The sequence below is a fragment of the Tasmannia lanceolata genome, unplaced genomic scaffold (genome assembly GCF_043159265.1).
Source record: "Tasmannia lanceolata isolate RefF3 unplaced genomic scaffold, GAP_Taslan_0.1 ptg000012l, whole genome shotgun sequence".
In the NCBI taxonomy this organism is placed as follows: Eukaryota; Viridiplantae; Streptophyta; class Magnoliopsida; order Canellales; family Winteraceae; genus Tasmannia; species Tasmannia lanceolata.
This window is the reverse complement of record NW_027518689.1, coordinates 33,474,198-33,496,147: the sequence shown is the minus strand read 5'-3', so window position 1 is coordinate 33,496,147 and position 21,950 is coordinate 33,474,198. Positions and strand designations below refer to the sequence as shown.

Genomic DNA, 21,950 nt, shown 5'->3' with positions numbered 1-21,950 from the left:
ATATGTGTTTTTCTTTTTCAACATTGAAATAGTCTCCACAGTCCACAATGGACGGTTTGGATAAATCCTATGGTGCGGGCCATACCGTACTTTAATAAAGTGAGGAGTGTGATCATCAAAATATCGTAGTGCGGATAACATTTCCCTTTGTTAATTGTTAGTCCCTATTTGGTTTGGATTTTGAGAATCAATTGTGAGTTAAAAATTGATTGTTGGTGACTCACTATTGGTTCTCAAAATCCAAAACAACCGGGCTTGAGTTGAGGTGGTCAACAATTGGTACCATATCAAATCGGGTCAACCCGACCCAACCCGAATTGGAAATCGGGTTGAACCCAGTCTGGTTGGAAATCGGGTTGGGTCAGGTTGAGTTGGAAAATATGGGTTCCTCGGGTTGGGTCAGGTTGAGACCCAAGTTGCACCCCTAACGATGACGAAAAAACTACTTTTCCTTATTCACTATGTGCGGGTCAAATTACGGAAAGTTTGATATTATGAATGACCTTTAAAAATATTGACGAATTCTGAGCACCTTAAGATGAACAACAATTATGGAAACCCCTATAGATTGGAGGGCTACGATCAGCCTATGAAAATTATTTTACGGGCACAACCTATTGATGTTGTGTTCCATCCATAATTTTAAATTTCGACCGAAATCCGAAATTTCAAATACCAGTGGGGACTGAAACAGAAAATTTCCGAAATTCGGTTTTTCGCCATTTACCAAATTTTGGACCGAAATTTCGGTTTAATGACATTATTTATTAAAAAAAAAGTGTTAGAAAATTTCGAAATTTCAAATTTTGGGTCCGGAATTTGGAACCAAATTACCAGTGGGGTCCGAAACAGTTACCGAAACCAAAATTTTAAACCATGGTTCCATCACATGGACAGTTTAGATCAACCTATGATGTGGTCTTTACAATTCTTTGTCCCACGGGGGGTTTTTTTTTTTTTCCGCGGTCAGCTCCGTTTGGATGCCGGAAATTTTTTGGTTCTTGGGACTTTTGTGGAATTTCCGCAGGAAACCCACATTTGGTTGCTGGTTATATAGTGGGCACAAAAGAATCGCATGAACCAAAATAATCCCGCACGAAACCCAAAGCTGGAAAGAAAGATCGCAGGAACCAAAATATTCCCGCACGAAATCCGAGGAACCAAAATAACCAAAAAACTTTTTTCTTCCCAGCAGTTCAAGCAACCAAACAACACGCCTATTTCCCCTAAACTTCTGAGTTCTGACTCCTGAAAATTCTAAAACCCTAAACCCTAACTAAGCTCATTTCTTTCTGCTTTTGTTTTGGTATCAGAGAATGACGGAGGAGGTGTTTGATGAAGAGCTCTCTTCGTTCATGGATTGTGGAATCTATCGATTGAAAAACTCGAATGCAGTTTTCATGGATCCAGTTCGAGTCCTCAACCATTCCTACACCCGTTTTAGGGTTTCTCCTTCTCGTTATTATTCGCGTTTCACAAAGGAAAGTGTGGGAAAACTCGAGGTTTCTGTAGATTCCAGGAAAAGGAAACGGAATAAGAGACCATCTTATGTTCTCAATGAGAGGGAAAAATTTGCAGAAAAACGTCATCAGGTAAATTTTTACCCTTTCTTTCTATTCCCTTTTTTGTAGCCTTGCAAATTAGCAGACCAGTGATTTTTTTTCTCCCTTGAAATGAATGCCTTCTTTTTTTATAGAAGAATTTTTGCTGTTATGATATGAAATTCGTTTATCAAGAGAGAGATTTCGTATTAGGCCATGTTTGGATTGCAAGAAAAATATATCTATGGAGATTTGTTTTTTCTTTTCATGATTTAGAGGGAAATTATATGATTATGGCAAATTTTGAGTGATATCATCTCATCATAATTTGGAGCTTCCTCTAATTAAAAATTGAATAGGGTTTTGTTCTACCTATCTCATTCGTGTATAAAAAAAGGAAAGAAATTTTAGATTTTTTTTTTTCCTTTTCCAAACTTTTCCCGAAAATTCCTGCAATCCAAACAGGGCCTTATTTGCTCTCTCTCTCTCTCTCTCTCTCTCTCTCTCTCTCTCTCTCTCTCTCTCTCTCTCTCTTTTTAGTTAATGATAATTGGAATGTGGATGCTTTTCTTCGTATTCGCATTAATTTCGTTGATTAATTAGCTAGCCTAGTTAAATTGGCATTCGTGCAAAAGGTTGAACCCATTTGAATCAAAAGCTCCCTAGCTTCATAATCATACCCTGTTTGGAATAAACTAATTCTTTCAAGTTTGTCTCAATTAAATGACAATTTCAACCACTTTTGGGATATAATTCTAGTAAACTGAAATTCCCCAAACAACAAATGTAACTAAAATTGTCATTTGCAAAAAAGGTTGATCCCATTTGCATCAATAGCTCCTTATATTGGAATGCTAAATTTCTCTCCGACCTGGCGTTAGGAAATCAAGTTATGAAACAAATGATAATGGAACCATGCTATGACACTGTTGTATTCTAGGGAACAAGGTGATGCTTACAATTTAGTAACTGAGACTACGCCATTCTTTTCCGGTATTTGGTGAAATCAAAATCAATACGACTTGTGCGAATAAAGCATGTAAAACCTCAATCAAAAAATGGTTGGATTATCACATGATTGTATTCGAGTAAAACACCAATTCTTTACTGGAATATCTTTGTCTTTAGTGAATTTTTTTAATTTTTTTTTCAATCAGTTGAACAATGAAGTTAGATGGTTGATTGGATTACTCTAGAATATCAATCAAATATCTTATTTGTTTAGAAAGATGTACCTATATCATATCTATTTTTCCATTTGGTGCCTACTGGAGGGATAAGAGACTCTTCTTTGCTATGATGAAGGAACACTTGGAAATTGCTAGTATTTCGACCATCTCTGTCTCCTTTTGCAGGCTCTGTCTTTTTAATAAAATTGTTGCCATTGAAAAATATTCATGTTTTGAAAAGTATCCCAAAAGCTAGAAACTATTTTGAAATTGTGGAGCAACAATATCCACATGATCAACCCGACAACTAATTCTAGGAGAATAATCCTATTAAGTGCCCATAATTGAGAGGTCGTGATTTTGGGATTACACGATTTCATTGACTTGAAGGTGCCTAAGAAGAAAAGTTTTACATCTATCCTTGTAATAACTTCAATTTTACATCTCTCTAATTTCTTTTCCAACTCAAATAATGGAACATAAACCTTTTCCAAACCATCAAGCAAGGCTAGATCACATTCACACTTGTCCAATTTAATTAACCTTTGGAATCCCATTGCATAATCACATTTCCCTCACTCTACTATAAGCCTATAACATTATTGAATACTAACCTCTTGTGTGTGAGGCACTAGCCCATGTAGTCCTGGGTGGGCTTGGCATAACAGGATTCAAAACCCAGTACCCTTGTTCCCACCTGTCCTAAATCTATTCCCCTTGAAAAAACTCCATACAAGATGCTTTATTGAACCTTCAAGCTCTTGAGCTTATACGCATAGACATAACCCTTGATTCCCACCCTCCCCAGCTTGCTCAGTACTTGCTAAGTTGACCTTTTTCCCAAATAGCACCTTTTTCCTCAATAAATCTTCCAAGTTACTTGTCTAAAAGGACCTCGTTTCTTAACTTCAACCTCTCATGACTGATAGCCCTGTTCTTCTTGGATTTGTAAACCTAAATCAATAGTTGGTATTACTTTCAGTTACTTGAAGCATGTAGTGGCATTTATCCCTGTCTTGGCATTACCGAATTAAATTGATGGGAGATGCACTCAGAACTTTTAGTGAGTCAGTCTTCCTATTTAGATTTTAAATGATGGTAATGCTTTCCTACCTAATTTAAAAAAAAAAAAAAAAAACTTCCAAATCTACCTCGTTGGATTTTGGCCTCTTGTTTCCACGTAACTGGAGTGTGCCCATCCTAGTATAACTAGGATTGGGTTGAGAGATCCTTTTGTTTCCTACTAATAGGAGATAGGTAGGTCAGGTTTTTCTCCTTTGTAGGCTTACTAGTCGGGCTCGAAGAACGATAGAGGCAAAACTAGGTTAGGTCTCTTTGAGTTTTCCTAGTTAGACGGACTATTTGACAGAATAAAAAACCAAAACCGTGAATGAGGGGCAAACCAATACAAGGCATAACAAAATCTCATTAGATATTGAGGGTTCTCTCTTTGTTGTCTTGAGGAGAGAAAGGGCTTGAGAGTGATTTTCCAAGGTTAGAGAAGGAGAAGTGTTATGAGCTTTTGAGGTTGGGTTAATTTTTTGTTTTTTAATATTTTTGAGGTTGGGTTAATCCTAGTGTAATAAATGTTTATTCTTACTTATATAGAGGAAGATCGGATATTGCCCGTAGATGCAGGCATCGTTGCCGAACTAGGTATATCTCGAGTTTGTGTGTGTGCATATTTATATTATCGTTCTATTACTTTTCTCATAATTTTCCTCTTTAATGTTACCTTTTATTCTTACTATAACTTTCGTTGTCTTCTTTAACATTCTTAGGTTAATGCTGGATTACTTCTAATGCCCTAGCAGGAAGCAAGGCCTTTCATATTGAGAGTGCATGTATCTTTTCTTGGATCCATTGATCTTTTTTTATTTCTATGCTATCCACTGCTTGGGTCAAGGGCTAATGATAGGAAAAGACACCTATATGTCTATTTTTGACCTTAGAATCATTGTCAAGCATCTTTGTTTGAGATGTCCCATGATTCCCATTTAAATGACCATAATGCTTTGCTGAATTTCCGAATCTAATTCCTATTATCACTTGATGCTTATGAAATTCATATAGTAATTTTTCTTTTCCCTCCATTACCTTTGCAAGTTGTAACAATGAGTTATTTTTTCTTGTTTCCATTTAAGTCACCATAATTCTTTCCCGAACTTCCATCTCTACCTCTTATTGCCACTCAATGCTCATGAATTCATGTATTGCTTTCCCTTTTTCCTCTTGTTCATTATCTTTGAAGCCTGGAATCATAAATTCTGTTTTCTTCGTTAAGCTTCTTTCATTAACACTGGACTGCTTCTAATAATTATGTTAAAATAATTTAGACATTTCTCGAGCAGGAAGCAAGGCCTCTCTTATTGAGGGCACATGAAGCTTTTATGGGAGCCACCGATCTCTTATCATTTATTTGCAGTCTAAAGGGAGATCGATGTCCTTCGACTGGAAATAAAGACATCACAAATATAGTACAAGACATGGAACCATCCTTTGTTGAGCTTGGAAGAATTTGGCAAGCACCTTTATATGAGATTTCCCTTTTTTCCCATTCGCAAAATAAGTTAGAAAAGGATGAAGGTTGGTTTCAACTCGGAAAATTTGATGTCTTTTAGCGGTTCTGGATGCAATGTTGATGAGCAATAAAAATATACTTTGGATATTGTTTTCTCCTCACTATTCCTTTTCCCCCTCTTTATAATGTGCCTTAGTACACATTTGATGGTGTTCAGTGGAGGGAACATTGGTTCATTTGTAAAGTCTTGTATGCAGTTTTATATCAACTCCCTTTGCGATCTAATATGAGTAGGTGCTGTAATTAATATATTCGTTTTATTTACTTTCTCATTCATAGATCTTAAGTGAAGACCGATGCATCCAAGAAACTTAGATGGCATCATTTTTTATAAAGTTCCAAACAATGAGGCATGTGAATTAACGACATGAACAATATTCTGGACTCAATGTGTCCTAACTCCTCAGACAAAAGAATTAAATCCATTCAAATAAAATGTTTCCCAGGTTCCAACTCCTCACGAAATGATTGGTGGTGTGGTAGACTTGTAGTTTACCATCAATGACGTGGCCATGGAATTGTACTATGATTTTTTGTTTGGGCTTGTGGAAGAGCTGAGTCGTCTTTAGTGTTTTATGATGTGAACCAAACATCTAAAAACATTGGTTAATGCATTCACGGGCATGAAATTGCCTTCGTAGTTCGTACCCAAGGAGGTTAACTTGTTCCCATGGTTTAAACAAATCCTTTCATGTGGGTTTTTTGGAAGCCTGTTACCTTTTTAGGAGGTAGCTTTTAGTGGAAAGTCTGGATATCAAGACTTGAACTAGTTAGGGTTCAAAATACTCTAAGCACTCACTTCTAGCATCTGTAAACGTAAGTGTAATAGAAGCCTAATACAGTGCGTGGAGCTGGATCAAATAGCTTAATGGTTGAAAATTTGAGATTTCTTCCTAGTGTGGAATATATAGAGGACAATAATTAATGGCAAGTGAAATATGTGTTAGCCTGTTGGGCTATATTGATGGATGCTACAATGTGGATATATGTGGTGCAGACAAGACATCAGTTTTTTGAAGCATGATTTCTAATTGTGTTCTAGTATTCCCACTCCCACCTCTTATGGAAGCCATTTTTCACGACTAAGACAGCAGAGAGAATAAAACTACTTACACAATTCCACCAGTTCAAGAACAAAGTGAGTCCACTGGATCATAGAAAAAGTTCATGCAAGTCCTCAAGGACAAGCTCAAGAACAAACAAGTAAAGAATGAAGACTGAAGAGTTCTCTTTCAAAAAGGTCATGTTTCCTTTCTTTTTAGGATGTCGAGAAAAGAACTAATAAAGCTCTGCCATTCTAAAATAAAGAAAATACTACAGTACTCAATCCTTCAAAACAGAGTATCCAAGCTTCTGATCAGGACACTGCTATCGGGTCCTTCAAAATGATAAATGAGACAATCAGATTTGGAGGATCCCTATCGTCCATCCTTGATACATTGTACGCATATCCTTGTCTGAGTGACATAGGTTGGAAGATGGTATATCTAGGATAAGAGAGGTTTCTAGGGGTTTGGGGAGGTAGATTTCGAGTTGAGCAGAGCTTCGTGTAGCTTTTTTTTTTTTTTTTTTCTTTTTTGCAGGGATTTTTAGCCATCTTTTAGGTTTTAGATTTTTTAATGACGGACCTTCAAAAGCGAGGAGCCAAGTGATGTACTTTTCCGTCAAATGCACTATCTCATGTTGAACATAAAAAAAAACCTCTGCATGCATAAAGTGTACATATGCAGGATAACATATCTCTGTGTGTTATGTCTTGTACTAATCAGGTTGACTCGCATGAAAGGCATTCTAACCTGAGACCTTTTAAATGATGCATCTTATAATATATAATTGAGAATTGCTAGCGTCCATCGCAAAAAGCATTTCGCGGCTGGTCTGTCGCACGTCAGACCAGCCACCTCGTGCATGAAGACAACAGCTTTTGTCTCCATTCACGAGGTGGCTGGTCTGACATGCGGCTGGTCTGACATGCGACAGACCAGCCGCGAAAAGCCTTCTGCGATGGACCTTAGCAAATCCCTATATAATTTGATATTTAAATGAGGAAATGTCTCTTTGGATGAGATGCATGCAGGTGTTTTTGCTTTTGGTCCTTTATGCCCATTTTCACTAAAATGGGCATAATCTTTATTTTTTTGTCCAAATCTCAGGATTGTGTTCTATAGAAGGCATTGAAATGTTGGCTTATTGGATCTTGATATGAGGTGTTTGCATGCCCACTTGTGCAAAATAATGAGGGCTCAACTGGTCCAAAATGAAAGGGAAATCGCTAATTGGTGTGATATTTCGTTGTCTAGAGGGCCAGATTTTGCGTGCTAAAAGGATCATGGTTTGAAGAGTGGCTGATTTTGGGTTTGTTATGGTTTGATAAAGTTTAGGTGGGATAGATTTTGTTAAGGATTTTTCTTGGGCTTAAGTTCATAACCTGCATCGATATAAAAGTTCTCAGTTTCATATTATGGATAGAGGGGCTGATTGGGTAGATTATTTAGCTACCCAGATATAACATTTTATCTCATTTCCTATATTATCAAATTTCTTCTGGAGTTAGATTTGTGTGGTATCTTGTGCATCGTCTTTCCGATGACCTTTGCTATCAACTTGGTTTCAGGTATGCCGCTTGGCCAACATAGTGAAGGGACAGTGGTGCCAATATTTAATAATTTAGTTACTAACGAGACAAATGATGACATGGACGCAGAATTTCTTAACAACTGGTACATATTGCCTATGAAAAGCTCCTTCCACATGGTATGAAATTGGCTTGTATCATTGGCTACCAATTTGATTAAATTGACAAGGTGCTATGATATGCAAGAGGATTTTCTCATATAATCCTTGCTCAATTTATTCCTAGCCTCATTCTTTTTTTCCTCGTTCAACGGGGCCCTTTTGGATTATTTCTGGGCATAAGACGTTGGAATCGGCCATTGTAATACGTGATGAGCATTTGTTGCATACATATGTCTACTGGCTGCTTTTTTATTTATTTATTTTTTGAATGATGGCAGCTTATTTTTGTTATTCTAAAGGTTTCTCATGTTTCTTATTTTCACATTGATTTTGGTCATGGAAGTCGGACTTAGGGCAAATTCAAGACCTGATTCCTGGTAATATTTTGCAAGAACTTGGCATTTTCCTCTTCTTTTATTGCTTCTTTATCATGTAGGTGATACTGTTCAAACTACTGCTAATTCTATCCTTTCTTATGTTATGGCCAATTATTTTTTTGCAGCTCAAGCTCATAATGGCTTCAACCTTATAGTCATTGATCCACCTTGGGAGAATGGAAGTGCACATCAGAAATCATTGTATAATTTCTTATCCTTCATCATTCCAAAAAAAAAAAAAAAATTCCATATCCTTCAGCCATGCAACTTCTTAATTTGGGTGATTTCTGTATATTTTGTACAAAGCATATGTATATGGGCTTTTTATCAAAGGAAATAATTATACTGCAAGGATTGTAGGGAATTTTAAACTTAAATAAAGATGGCGAACAAAGACTTTGATTGATTTCTTTGACGATTGGCTTTATCTTACATTGAGGAAAATTATCTACAATTTATTACTGAGTTCTGGGATAGTTGCAGATTCATAACCGAATGAATATCCAAAACAAAAAGATGTATGGGTGTGGAAATTAAGATTGAGGAATATGGCACCCCTAGAGAAGTAGTTGTGGAGATTTGGTGAAGGAAAAGAGGTTCTGTGGAGAAAAATTATGGCTGAAAAGTATGGTGTGGGAACTAAAGATTGAATTTCATCATATAATTTCCCTTGCTACAAACTACCATCTATGGTTTTTGCAATGAGTGTGTGCATATGTTTTGTTATTTTTTCTGTAGAAATGGCCGGTTTTCTTTAAATAAGGCCAGTCTAGTCTCAATAAAATCTAAAAACCGACTTGTTGGTAAAATAAAAAATATATAGGTTAAAGAATTATCATAAAAGACATTTCCGACTATTCAAGTTGTTAGATTTAGGCTTGGGCCTTTTCCGATGCAAGCAAACTACTAGGAATCCACCAAAAGTAGTAAAATTGCTAGAAAATTGAACAGTCACACAAACAATCCAATAAATATTCTAAAATGCTAGGGAGAGACAATGATTTTATTGAGATTTTTACAAATAATATTAATACTAGAGAGAGATAGCCACAAATCACAACCAAATCACAACGGAGAGAAACCGACTTTTCAAACTCTTCCCTCTAAATGGCGAAGAGAAAATGATGCAAGCTAAGTTGTGAACAGTTCCAAAATTCAGCAAAGATGATTTGGAAGGAAACTATGGTCAAGCGAGGGCCAAAAGTAAGCCTGAAGGCCACCAAAACATCAAGCTGATGTTGATACTTTTGAATTTTAACTCTCGCAGGTGTTGTCATTTATTACCATCCAAGCTTTTTACTGCAAGTACTTATGTTGCAATTGATTATCACATTTTGCATTTTGTGGAAGCTTTATGTTGTTGAAGACTTGAAGATTTATAATTTTTAAATCATTGCAGGTATCCAACAATGCCGAACCGATACTTCTTGTCTATTCCTGTTAATCAACTCGCTCATACAGAAGGTGCTCTTGTGGCTTTGTGGGTGACCAACAGGGAGAAGTTACGGTTGTTTGTTGAGAAAGAGCTTTTCCCTGCATGGGGTGTCACAGATGCGACTGTATTTTACTGGTTGAAGGTGATATTTTTTCTGGTTTTGGGCAATTAGTCTTGCAAAAAAGTGGAACACAACACTACTTGAAATTATAGTTGCACTAATCCCTTACATACATAAGATTATCTCTTTGGTCTCTAATATCATAATTCCTGGATGTTTATTGTGTAAGATAACTTCTTGTCCTTTTTCTTACTTTTGTTGTCACTGGCTTGAGCACGACCCTATCTCAATTGGCAAGGTGCTTTGTATGGCAACCACGAGCTTGTGGGTTCAATCCATGTTACCTACCAAAAAAAAAGGAAAAAACAAAGGAAAAAAAATATTTTTTCTTTTTATTTTTCATTTTTTAACTACTATTGGTCGGCAGTTTTTATAATTTCTTTAATTTTTTAGAGTGTGTGTAGATGGCACACCCAAATACACCCTTATATTAACTGATGCCAGTTTCTCAGATTAACATTACAATGTATCTTTTGTCAATATCGGTTTTTGTAATTTTTGTTGTCATTGCTGACTCCTTAATTTGTCTCTGAACTTTATATAGGTAAAAGCAGACGGGTCTCTCATTGGTGAACTAGACTTATTTCATCATAGACCATATGAGTGCCTTATTTTGGGATACAGCAATGGAAAGGTTAATTGTTAGATAGTAGCATATCTATTCTAAATGGGAATTTACATTTCCTTCTTTGGTTATTTTGAGAAGATTCTATTTGTAGACTATTGTTTGATATTCCTTCGCAGGGTATAGATTATGATCACCAGCCAGCATTTACACCTCTACAAGATAATCAAGTTATCATTAGCATCCCTGGTGATCACTCGAGGAAGCCCCCGATTGGAAGTATCCTAGCCTAATTATCTTTTAAATCTAGATTTAAAGTAAGAATCCTTGCTCTTTTGTTTGTCTAAATTCAAACTGCTTAAGGAGCTCCTGTTTGATTTGATTTGCTACATGTTTGGTGAATCCAGTTCCATACATTCTACTCTAGCTGCTCCATGATCTTTTGAAATGTAATAATTGTTGCACCTCTTCTTTTGTTTCCATTTCTCATATTCAATTTTTTTATTTTGTATGTGCCTTCATTGTAACATTTGTAAAATCATCACTCAATCTTGGCTGTTGGGAAGTTGTTATTTTTTCCTTGACCTTGTCAGAGTTGCTATCGGATTACATACCAGGGCCCAGACCTGCTAGGTGTATCGAACTTTTTGCTAGAGAATTGACAGCTGGATGGACTTCATGGGGGAACGAACCACTTCGCTTTCAAGAGTCAAGATATTTCACAAATGAAGCCATGGAAGGATGATGCCATATATGAGTCTTGGTTGCTAATTTCTATCAAAACTTCAAGAGGTGACACTTCTCTACACCAGGAAATTTGTTGAACAAAGGAAAATGAAGAAATAAATGCTCTAACCTTTTCTCCCTTTCCTAAAGCTACTATTATTAATAATTTTATTTTGAAATTACCCTTCTTTATAATGTTAATTTTAATTTTTAAGATTTTATTTTCTTTTGTTAGTTCCCTTCTTACCCCCTTAACCTCTTAAACCTAAGCATCCCTTGTCCTGGACACAGTCTTCCTCACCTTGTCTTTCTCAACTACATCTGCTGCTCCCTCCCTCCAATGGTGATTGATGACAACACCTATCATTCACTCACACGTCAAGTCAAGACTGTCTTCCAATATGTGATCAATTGGATAATTGTGGAGGCCCAACATATCACATATGGCATGCTAAGATACCAATTCTCTTATGGGATGCTTCATCGGTCATTCTGTTGGTTAAAATAATAATCATATTTCAGACGCATCACGCTCTTGAATTATCATTCATGCTTTCTGCACCCCAAAAATCAGGTCGTTAGGATCATCCTTACCCATCCAAAAGTGGAGGGAAAAATGGACAGATATTGTTTCTCCACGGATCTGGCCAATTTTTCCCTATACAAATGGAAGGGTTAGGATGATCCTAACCACCTAATTTTTTGTACACACCCCACCTAATTTTTTGTACACACCCTATCCATGAAAGGGCCTTTCAAATGAATGCTTTGGATGACCCAAAAAATGTGTCCCACATGAGTTTCTGAGCTCGAGCTCAGAAACACTTTCCTCATATATTGGCTTTATGAAATATGTATTATTAGTATTAGCTTGTGGATTGTTCATGTATGATGTTGCACCCTTTACTACAATAATTAATTATATTTGTCCAGCTAAGGTTAGCTATTCATAATACTAGATCCCTGCTGTTCCAGCTGATTTCTGCAACAGAAAGGCATAGACAATGTACTGAGCATCCCATCAAGTTCATTTCAAGGAGACACAGCCTAATTCCCTCAAGTCCAAGATAAAAGCCAGGTAAGCTAATGCAAGACTTGACAACCAGCTCATGATTCCTTAGGGCCCTGTTTGGTTGGCTGGGAGAGTAGTGGAAGAAGTAGTCAAAAGGGAGGTAACAAGCATGGAAGATGTGTAGAGTGGTATAGGGAGAATAGGGGAAGAGCGGTTGTGGTGTTTGGTTGGGCATAGAAGACGTGTGGAAAATGTAGGGGTGCCATTATCAAAATAGAGAGTGGAAGAGATAGAAAGGGAAGAGAGAGAGAAGGAGAGAGAATAAGACAAGACTATTTTACTTTTCTTCCACCCAAAAACCTACTTTTTGGAGAAATTTGCTTAGGAGATGAGAGAAGGGAACAATTGAAAAAGTAGCGTCTTCTACGATTTTGGCAACCAAACAGGGCCTATAAGAGAAATTTTGGTAACCGTCTCTACCTGAATGAGCCAACTAGTTCTGATGGATTTATTTCTTACTAAATAATTCCGATCCATACCCGATTTTCCAGTTGCATGAACAGTAACGAGACCAACTCATTTCAGGCAACTTGCTTGGTCAGCCATATTCGGATTTATTCCTTTGACTTATATGATGTATGTACGATTTAGTTACTAAATATTTGAGTCATACCTTATTTGCTGCTTCGAAGAACTGAATAATGAGTCGTTTCTGGCTACGCAACTCGCTGACTTTGCCATGTTCTTAAATAAAATTTCCCTAACCTGCTGACTTTGGCTGGTGGTGCAGATGGTCTCAACATTCCCCCTTCCACACGATCTTACCGTTGGCTCTTTCAATCTAGCAGACATTCAAGCCGGCATCTGTTGTGAATATTCATTTCCGCAGATGAATTTTACTTGTGGACTGTATGTTTCTCTTGTTGTAGCATAGCAGAAGAAACGCTGCATATTTTTTGAAGTGTTGCCAAGGGTGTCTTTTAATAGAGGTGAACATATTCGTCATTTCATTTACCATAGTAAATTTTGCCATCCAGGAAGCTCAGCTAGCTGTAAACATATGAGATATTATGAGGTGCTATTGTAGTTCTTTCACCTGTTATTGTTTGATTGGCGTCTTTGTTTTTGAAATTGATTGAAATTATAAAATGTCTTGCATTCTTATTAATGCTCTAAATTTCTGAACATCAGTCAGAATATGTTGGGTGCCTAACTGATATGCCGAAAGCCCCAAGACTGATGGAACATGTTAGGCTAGACCTGTCCCATATCAGCTTGGGTCCCACATAGTCTGGTGCCTCAGTAGGCCCTCTCTTCGGAGTGTAGCATTCCATCACGCTTCTACATCTCCGCAGGTTGCCACATCTATGTTCATGACTGCTCGGATACCAAACTGCTCTGATACCAAATGTTTGGTACCTAACAAATACGTCAAAATCTTCAAGATTGATGGTACGCGTACAGCTAGGCCTTTTAAACCTGTCCTAGGCCCTACCCAGTTCATACTTTCGCCTTCACTTACGACCCTACTTAGTCCCATACCTATGTAATCCTTCACTTGGGGGCCGTTTGGATACGCGGATTTTAGAATCCAGGTTCTTAGTTTGAAAACAGTCTAAAAGAGGGTTCATGACCAAGCTGCCGTATACTGTCCTGACAGCGTTTCTTGGATTTTAAGTGAGAAATTCAGGTTTTAAAAATCTCTCCTGCATTCTAAGATTTCTAAAACCTGGAAATATAAGAGGATTTGCTACTCTTGCATTAGGAAAGAAGGGCGAGAAGTCAAAAACGACGGCTGGTCCGCTTCTTCTCTTGACTCTTAGCTATAATTTTGAAGAAATCCCGGATTCTAAAATCCACGTATCCAAACGGCCCCTTATGATGGTAAGGGAACTCGAGATCGGTCACAGAACATGAATTCTGCAACAATAAGCTGTTAGATGGCTACTTGTGAGCTCTGATGCATGTTTTGCTGAGTCTGTCTTCACATTGGATGCGATCATATTTGGTTCCCTTTGTTTTTTTTTCTCGGGGGATTTGGATAGGAAAGTATCCCTTTGTTTTCAAAATAACCAGAATTTCCAGTTTTTACTGATTTTACACAGCTACACTGAAAACCAAATTGTATCCAGAAATAATTTCAGCCTCCCAAAAGTCTTACCCAGATTCTGAATTTTTCAGTATCACATGTCAACTGTAAATCTAGGCATGAATGAACTTTTCTAAGGGAAAGTTCAAATATATAAAGCAGGCAGCAGAAAAGGAGCATTCAGCTCTAACACAAGATAATTGGATTCAAACTTGTGCTTTTATGAATAAAGGCAAAGTTAACGAAAACTGTTAAAACTCTGTATTTCCATGAAACACGCCAGGCATTTTCAATTTCCTCTTTTTTCTAAGTACAGGCTTTTCCTTCTGTAAAAGCTAAACCATTGGTTTTTCTAGTTCTTTATCTTACAGATAGGATGCCTGTTGCCCTGTTCTACATGGCACTAAGACCATGTGGGTCCCTCCATGATGTTCTACAATATCAACGCTCTTGATTGCACATACATGCCCTCATGTGGGACACTAGAATTGATTTTTGATTGATGATTATGCATACAACTTGTATTGGTCCAGTCTCTTTACAACAATGTCTGTAACTTCTCTGATACAAATAATATTTACATAATCATGTTTCTAGTGAAGAGAAGAAATCCTGCACAATTGACTTTAACCTTCCACACAGACTTTTGAACCAGGGTAAGAGAACAATCGCATTGCATTTCTGTAGCTTATCTCCGCGAGCTCTTCTTCTGGCATCTCAAGCAAAGAAGCCACATAACTCAGTACCTGAAAAGTGAATTTTCCCATGTAAAATTGTTCGTAGAAAAATCAACAAGATGTTAGAGAACAATTCTTTCGTAATTGGTTGAACTGCCTTACCGCATCATTTTTATCTCAAATACAGAATTCATAGCCGAGTTGTAAAATCATTACAAATGAAGTGTCATTTGGAAATGGCAAATACCATTGAAATGTTAGCAATCAAAACTTATAAGCACGATGAATCTCACATTTAAATTAGTATACATAACAACAAAGAAGCTTATATTGCGCTGCTGAATAAAAGATGCAATAGTTAGATAATGTCAGCAATTAAGCATAACAGATTGGATAAAAATAAACAGACATTAAGTTGGATAAGATTTGAGAATAAAAGCATCATCATGTGCTAATCAGCATCAAACAACCAATATATTGCGATCAACTCACACTGTGAATGTTAGCTGGATGATTAAGTGTTTCCTTTATCAGAGTTGATGTATCCTCCAGAGTATGGGATGCATTATCAGGGCCAACATCTGACCCTAAACTCCCTCCTTGCCTCTCTAGCTCTTGTGGAACACAAGAGTCCCCTTGAACCCGTAAAAGAGAACTCAAACTCGCCTTCGGTAATGCATCGGGGGCATCTGACTCCAACAAAATTCTTTCAGTAGGTACCTACAAATGAATTTGCAGCTCAGTTGCATGACCTTCTATTTGGGAGGTTGAACTCTGAACATTTAAAATTACATCTGGTTCAAATTAATCATGGTCAACTAACCGACTGCAGCATTTTCTTTGCCTTCTGAGATTTCATGGGCATAAGGTGTCCAGAAAAGGAAAAATAAGCCCCAAGCTTTGCCAGTATGGGAACCATTTCAGCAGATCCTACATAGGAGTGAAGGATCACACCAGCTGGGAATGGTCCTGTGCATCTGGCCATGAGAATATAGGGGGTAATTGAGTGGCCAAGAAAGTGTACTAGCAATTAGCATTTAATCAGAACTTAGAATGTGTCATCAAATATTTCTGAAGCCCCAACAATTTCCAACACCACTTCTTAAAGTAAATAATAATAAATCGGTGAATTACTGCCAAGTTGGTTGCAGTGGTCAACATGTTACAAGGTTTGATTTGAGGTTCTGGACCATGAGAGAGTTCCTGTTGGTAATATGTTCGTGTTTGGTCTTCAAATCCCAACTCTTCTCTGCACTTGTTATTTTTCTATTGGTTCTAAAGCATGATTATTTAAAAGCAGATAATGAAGTGATGAATTTCCACTATGTTTCGACAGTGTTTGACATGCCCAGTCGAGTTCCTTGTTTACTAGAGATCAATTTAGGACAGCTACCAGAAACTAGAGTTTTCTAGAAGGTTAATGTTATATTATTATTTTTTGAATGGTAAATGTTTATATTATTTTGCAGCAAGTTAAATGGTAGGTGGGTTGTTGAAAGGAATTCTAGTAATTATTTCTCGAGCTTCTAAAAAAGTCTAAATCCTTGGAGAATGACTTCAAAAATGGACTAGGCCCATGAAGAACAGTAAATATCCTAGGTGTGATATGAGATTATTTTCAAATGGCTTAGAAGTGCCATTTGCTTAAATTATGTGGGGCAAATGTATCAACCAAAGAGAACTTTAAAGGAAGTTACGAGACACTACAAAATGGAAATCGTTTAATATAGTGTAGCTATTATTCAGTTTGTCTGAATTCCGATACACTTGTGGCCTATTAGTAAGAATATATACCAGTTTCTGTAATTAGTACTTTTATATACCGATTATTATTTTATAATTTTAGCATGCAATCTGTAATTTTTTTCTTGAATGGTACTGTAATTATTTTTTATGTTTACATCTTATCTAATCCTGCCCATCGTGAAATTCGCCTCTTATGTTTTGCATAAAAAAAGAATGGATATGACAGTTTTCTTCTTTATCAATATGTTCAATCGTGTTTGATGATGGATATGACAAAGAAAGGAGGGTTTTTGTTTGTTTGATATGAAATGATCAGATAACAGTAACAAAATTCGTCAACTGCGGCACTAGATATCGTAGGGTATAAATTAATGGAGAAAAATTATGAAGAATGTGTGATCATTCTAAGAATTTCATGTCAATATCAAAATGTAATCTGAGGTTTGGGATGATATTAAGGTTAAACGTATTAAAATTATAATGTTTTAGAGAGACAATTATTTGAAAATTCAAATGGTTAATGAGAAGAACCATACTGCATTATTTCTATAAGGTCACCAAAGGCACGGACACAGTGGACAGAAACTGGTCTCTCTAACTCTTTGGCAAGTTCAAGTTGCTCCCGGAAAACTTGAACCTGAAAGATGAAATTATTGGAGATATCAGGATATGATTCTTGAAATATAAGAAAAAAGAACTCTAACAAATACATTGTATTATGAAAAATTCAACTCTACAAAAGGTCCCTTTCCAACAAACCCACCAAAAGATAACGTTGAGATAATTTGTGATTACCTGATCCAAGAAGTCAATTTCCTTCCCATGTGAACCTTTATCCAAACCCACCTGAAAAATTTTCAAATGCTTGGAGACATTAGATGCAGATGCTTGACATAAAAAATATTTCCAACAAATGCCTTGATTGGATATTTCCTGCAAGAAAACTAATTAAATACTTTCTGGTTCAAGGTTAGGAAGATATCAATCTACTCAATTCAATGCTGGAGACCAAATACAACCATGCCGACACAAATAACTCCTCTCATTGAGAAGGTTTGGCCTGATATGGGTGATGCGAAGTTCTGTTCCAGATCTCTACATTGGATGGAGTTGCATTCATCTTGGATCACTGTCTTGTATCTATTGGACCACAAACTATTTAGCGGATTGTTTGGCCAAATTGGGAGCACAGAGAGAAGGGTTATCAAGGGCAACCTCTGCCCCCTTGTATTTTGTTTCTATTTTCTTCAAGTAAAATCATTAAAAAATTCTCTCACATACTTTAAATGGGTTTGGAGTATCAATGCATCCCTGAAATTTATTCAGTAGAACCAAAGAGACATCTGAAACTATAAATGGATCTTGGAGTATGCATGGTGCATATGAGACAACAGGACCCACTCGTTGTCCATGGGCTGAAAAAAATGTAGAATTTACTGTTTAAAAAATCCCTTGGTCGGCATTTTCAAAAAAAAAAAAAAAACCCTCGGTCGAGGTCAACTTGATTTTACCTTGGTCGAGTTCTCGTATGTGTCCGAATTTGGCCCTACTGAGTTCAACAAAAACGACTTTGAATTTCTCAAGTTAATGAAAAATTCACCGCATCAATCACCAACTCGACCGAGTCAATAGGTTTTACCCTAGCATAGTTTTGTATGAGTCAGTTTTTAAACATGGGTAGAAATAATCTAATCCTGTTCCTAGTACTCTAAAAGACAACAATTTGGCATTGACGCAAGAAGATTTCAGCCTTGATGGTGTAATGTTAGTGCAGGGTTGGAGAATTGACTCCGGGCTATAGTGCAGTCCATTCTAGTGAGGTACACATTTTCCCTTTTTGATGAAAGATAACAGAAAAATTTCTTGTGAAAGAAAAAATAGAAACATGAGCAGGCAGAGATGCCCCAGCAAAAAAGACTGACAAAGGGAGAAAAAAAACATAAAAAGAGAACATTAAAAAAAAGGAATAAAGTGCATTCCCAATGAATAAAAGTTCCCAATCAATACCCTCACTTGCTAACAAATCAGCAGTTTCATTGGCCACTTCAAGGGGCGTGCGCATAGGAGAGAGAGAATAGCTTATGCAAGTCTCAAATTCCCAACTTAAAATTTGCTAGTCTCCATGGAAACACTTTATGTTTAGACTTTGGACACCCAAACAATTAAATTGGCCAGATTGCCTTCCTCAAGAGATTTGGAGTGTTCCTCCTTAAAATTACAAAGACATACTAGGAGGACACACGTGTCAGCTTCATTGGAATTCGACTAGTGCATAGGCCAGCTGGAGAGTGCTTTAATGATCTTTTCCATCTCATTCCTTAAAGACTCACCAATGCTGAAGGGTCCAGAATTACCTCTTCTTCTTCTTCTTCTCCTTTTTTTTAATGGCTCCAGAATTGCCTGTTGAAACTACCATGAAGTTTTAACTTTAGGCAGTTGGGAGGAGAAGACCATCTAGCCTTGGTTTCATCCACATTTAGAGAACTCTATGCAACTTATTTGCGCAAAAGATTACAAACCAAAATTTCCCAAAATTCTTTTCTAGAAATGTCCTAGCTTAATGCCATTCATCAACTACCAAGGGGTGCAGCTTTTATTCTAAAAGATCCTTCCATTTCTCTCATTCCACAAGGCCTACAATGCAGCAATCTTCCATAAATCTTTAGGGAAGCCAATGTAGCATATAGTAGCAAATGTTTGGATGAATAGTCTAATATAACATTTCTTGCCACGGGGAGGTCCCACATTTCTATGGTCTGAGAGGATTAAATGTTAGTTTCCCAGCAATGACAATAGAAAATTGAGTTCAACAAGAGTGATCTGGATGTGAAGATAAACAAGACTATCAGATTTCATTTCCAAATGAGGGGAGCTTGTCTTCGTTCTTACGTATCAACAGCTCAAAATATGCGTAGGCTTATTATACAAATGTGGAGCTCAATAACTCTATTTTTGGCAAGTAAACATAGTGGTTTGGTATCCGAACGACAACCCTAATGAGAATTCTATGATGTAATAAATAGCATGATTGTGTGTGCATCAGATGCTCTTCTCTTTTTCCAATTTTCTTCTTATGCGCTAATATAAAGAAATTTCTGGACAATAGATCCAAAAAACTACAATCAAAGAGTAAAAAAAAAACAGGCCCTCATAACTGATATCAGTATTCAATGAATCTCCATAAAACTTCAAACTTATTCTGCGTACAGGACCACTGAATTAGTACTAAAAGTTTCTATCAATACCCATTTCACATCAATGACCAAAATCCTACAATACAATAAAAAACTTCAAAAACTGGCATTTGAGCTAATGAAAGGGGAAAAAAAAACTCACTTCGCCGACTGCGGCATGAGGTGTAGTCTCAAAGAATCCCCTCATTTCTTTCAACCAGTTGGGGGTTCTCTCAGCAACATACCTGTTTTTCATCAATATTTATTTTCACAACAACATCAGAAAAAGTAGACAATTAAAAGGGAACAGAGAAATGGAGTCCATCAATAAAAAAGAAAGAAAGAAAAAGTGGTAAAAATGTGGTAAGAATTGTAAAAGCTAACCAGGGATGAAGACCAAAGCAGGGAATTATAGATGGGTAATCTTCACCCATCTGTTTGACAAGATGCCAGTCTTTCTGAAAAACAAAGTGTAGTTTTCCATTAAACCCTAAACTCAGAAAGGGTTTCACTTTTTTTTCTCCTTTTAAAGTGAAGAGGAGAGGGTTAGAAGAAATGGGTTGGGTTAGATTTAAAGTATAATAATATACCTGGGAGACCCCATTGACTGCAAATCGGAGGACACCGGAATTGAGAGCGGTTTGGATGATTTGGGGAGCAAAATCATAGATTCTGGGGTCTTGCAGGTGGCAGTGAGCATCAAACAGCTTCAACCCTCTGTTGCTCCTCATCTCTCTCTCTCTCTCTCTCTCTCTCTCTCTAGAAAACCTCTTTGGTGTCTTTAATTTCACCCACTTTGTTTTGGTGCCTGTGTTTTGGTCAACCCTCTCTTTATTAATTATTGTTAGCTCCCTGTTTGGGATTAAGGGAAGGAAATTTTTAAATGATATCAGCACAACCATGTTTTGATAATTGCACTGAACCATCTTGTCTTTTATTATTTAAAGAGCTCCTCAAGGGTTATTAGAAATCATGGGTCTTGGCTAGGGTCGGGTTTTAAATTGGGAAACCCGACTCAATCATGGGTAGGCAGTAGGCTGGGTTTTATAGCAAAAGAAACCGAAACATGTGACTCATATGGGTGTACAGCTACTTTCTTAAATATCTCTTGAATAACATAGCAAATTATTTTCAAATATATTGATACAATTGTTTACACTGAGGTGATCATGTCTATTATGTGAAAATATAGTGTCCTTAAATTTATACACTTAATGACATAAATTTAGAGATTTTTGGTGTGAGCATTTGTTTTTTTTTCTCTACAATCTTTAGAATTAGTCACTATCCTACTCTGAAAAATGAAAACCCGACCGACCCGAGAAACTATCTTGGGTAGAGTCCGGTTTACGGATCTTGGGTCTTCCAGTAAAAAAATTAGACCATACCCATGATAATTCTCAGGTAGGGAGTTGCACCCCTAATTTGGTTTTGTGCAATTATTAAAGCATGGTTGTGCTGAAAGATTTTTTTTTTTTTTTTCACAATTTAAAGGAAAATGATAAATTCGTGCCCCCATTTTCTTTTGGGGCCATGTCTGTAGACTGTAGTGTGCAGAAAGAGTAGCCATTATAAATTAAAGCTACTGGCACTACCATGTTTTTATAATTGCACCAACTCGGATTTCGTTCGAAAATTAAATACGAAATTTCATGTTGTGACACGTGCGAGAAGGCAAGAATGTGAGCTCAAATCCCCCACAAAATCCTAAAAACGCGGACACAAAATTGTTGATCAATTTCACTGTCTTTATTTTCCAAAGAAAATCCGGGTTTGGAATCGTTTTCCAATAATTAAAAGAGAAGTTGAGTTTGTGCAATTGCTAATACATGATAGTGTCAAACTGCAATATCGTTAGCCTAAATTAAGGGTCTCTGGAAATGAAACTTGAACTATGGCAGTGATAAATCGACCCCCTATGTCTCTCTCTCCTCTGGGTTAGAGAGAGAAGAGGAGAGAGAAAGACAAATGAGGGGTGAATATGGGTGACGATAAAAGCTCC

The 21,950-nt window shown here is 36.9% G+C and overlaps 2 protein-coding genes across 7 annotated transcripts; one reads left to right on the top strand and one right to left on the bottom strand.

Moving 5' to 3' along the window:
- Positions 1–1,066: 1,066 nt before the first annotated feature.
- On the top strand, positions 1,067–13,371 carry LOC143887908 (Methyltransferase MT-A70 family protein). 6 transcript variants are annotated; one of them, XM_077392153.1, is made up of 12 exons: positions 1,067–1,592; positions 5,047–5,296; positions 7,906–8,045; positions 8,371–8,404; positions 8,530–8,605; positions 9,804–9,981; positions 10,505–10,594; positions 10,705–10,804; positions 11,119–11,317; positions 12,227–12,329; positions 12,849–12,899; positions 13,054–13,371. In XM_077392153.1, exons 1-9 carry the CDS (start codon positions 1,317–1,319, stop codon positions 11,268–11,270), a joined length of 1,296 nt encoding a protein of 431 aa, XP_077248268.1. In that variant the 5' UTR covers positions 1,067–1,316; the 3' UTR covers positions 11,271–11,317; positions 12,227–12,329; positions 12,849–12,899; positions 13,054–13,371. The 6 variants fall into 6 exon arrangements, with proteins under 6 accessions (XP_077248268.1, XP_077248267.1, XP_077248270.1 ...); XM_077392152.1 differs by having other exon boundaries at positions 12,815–12,899; XM_077392155.1 differs by having other exon boundaries at positions 12,211–12,329; positions 12,815–12,899.
- Positions 13,372–14,806: 1,435 nt separating this feature from the next.
- On the bottom strand, positions 14,807–20,765 carry LOC143887907 (TatD related DNase). The gene is made up of 8 exons (XM_077392150.1): positions 20,539–20,765; positions 20,333–20,406; positions 20,112–20,193; positions 17,571–17,621; positions 17,312–17,412; positions 15,853–16,006; positions 15,522–15,749; positions 14,807–15,098 (listed from the first exon to the last, which is right to left on the bottom strand). Exons 1-8 carry the CDS (start codon positions 20,677–20,679, stop codon positions 14,979–14,981), a joined length of 951 nt encoding a protein of 316 aa, XP_077248265.1. The 5' UTR covers positions 20,680–20,765; the 3' UTR covers positions 14,807–14,978.
- Between the last annotated feature and the right edge of the window lie 1,185 nt (positions 20,766–21,950).

Bases quoted from the DNA above. Each gene is read 5' to 3' on its own strand.
- LOC143887908 (XM_077392151.1), top strand. From the start codon at position 1,317: ATGACGGAGGAGGTGTTTGATGAAGAGCTCTCTTCGTTCATGGATTGT. The intron at 1,593-5,046 runs GTAAATTTTTAC...AAAATAATTTAG, and splicing joins TTGCAGAAAAACGTCATCAG to ACATTTCTCGAGCAGGAAGC. The intron at 8,606-9,803 runs GTATAATTTCTT...AAATCATTGCAG, and splicing joins AGTGCACATCAGAAATCATT to GTATCCAACAATGCCGAACC.
- LOC143887907 (XM_077392150.1), bottom strand. From the start codon at position 20,679: ATGAGGAGCAACAGAGGGTTGAAGCTGTTTGATGCTCACTGCCACCTG. The intron at 20,407-20,538 runs GTATATTATTAT...TTTGTTTTTCAG, and splicing joins CAGTCAATGGGGTCTCCCAG to AAAGACTGGCATCTTGTCAA. The intron at 17,413-17,570 runs GTAATCACAAAT...TTCATCTTTCAG, and splicing joins AAATTGACTTCTTGGATCAG to GTTCAAGTTTTCCGGGAGCA.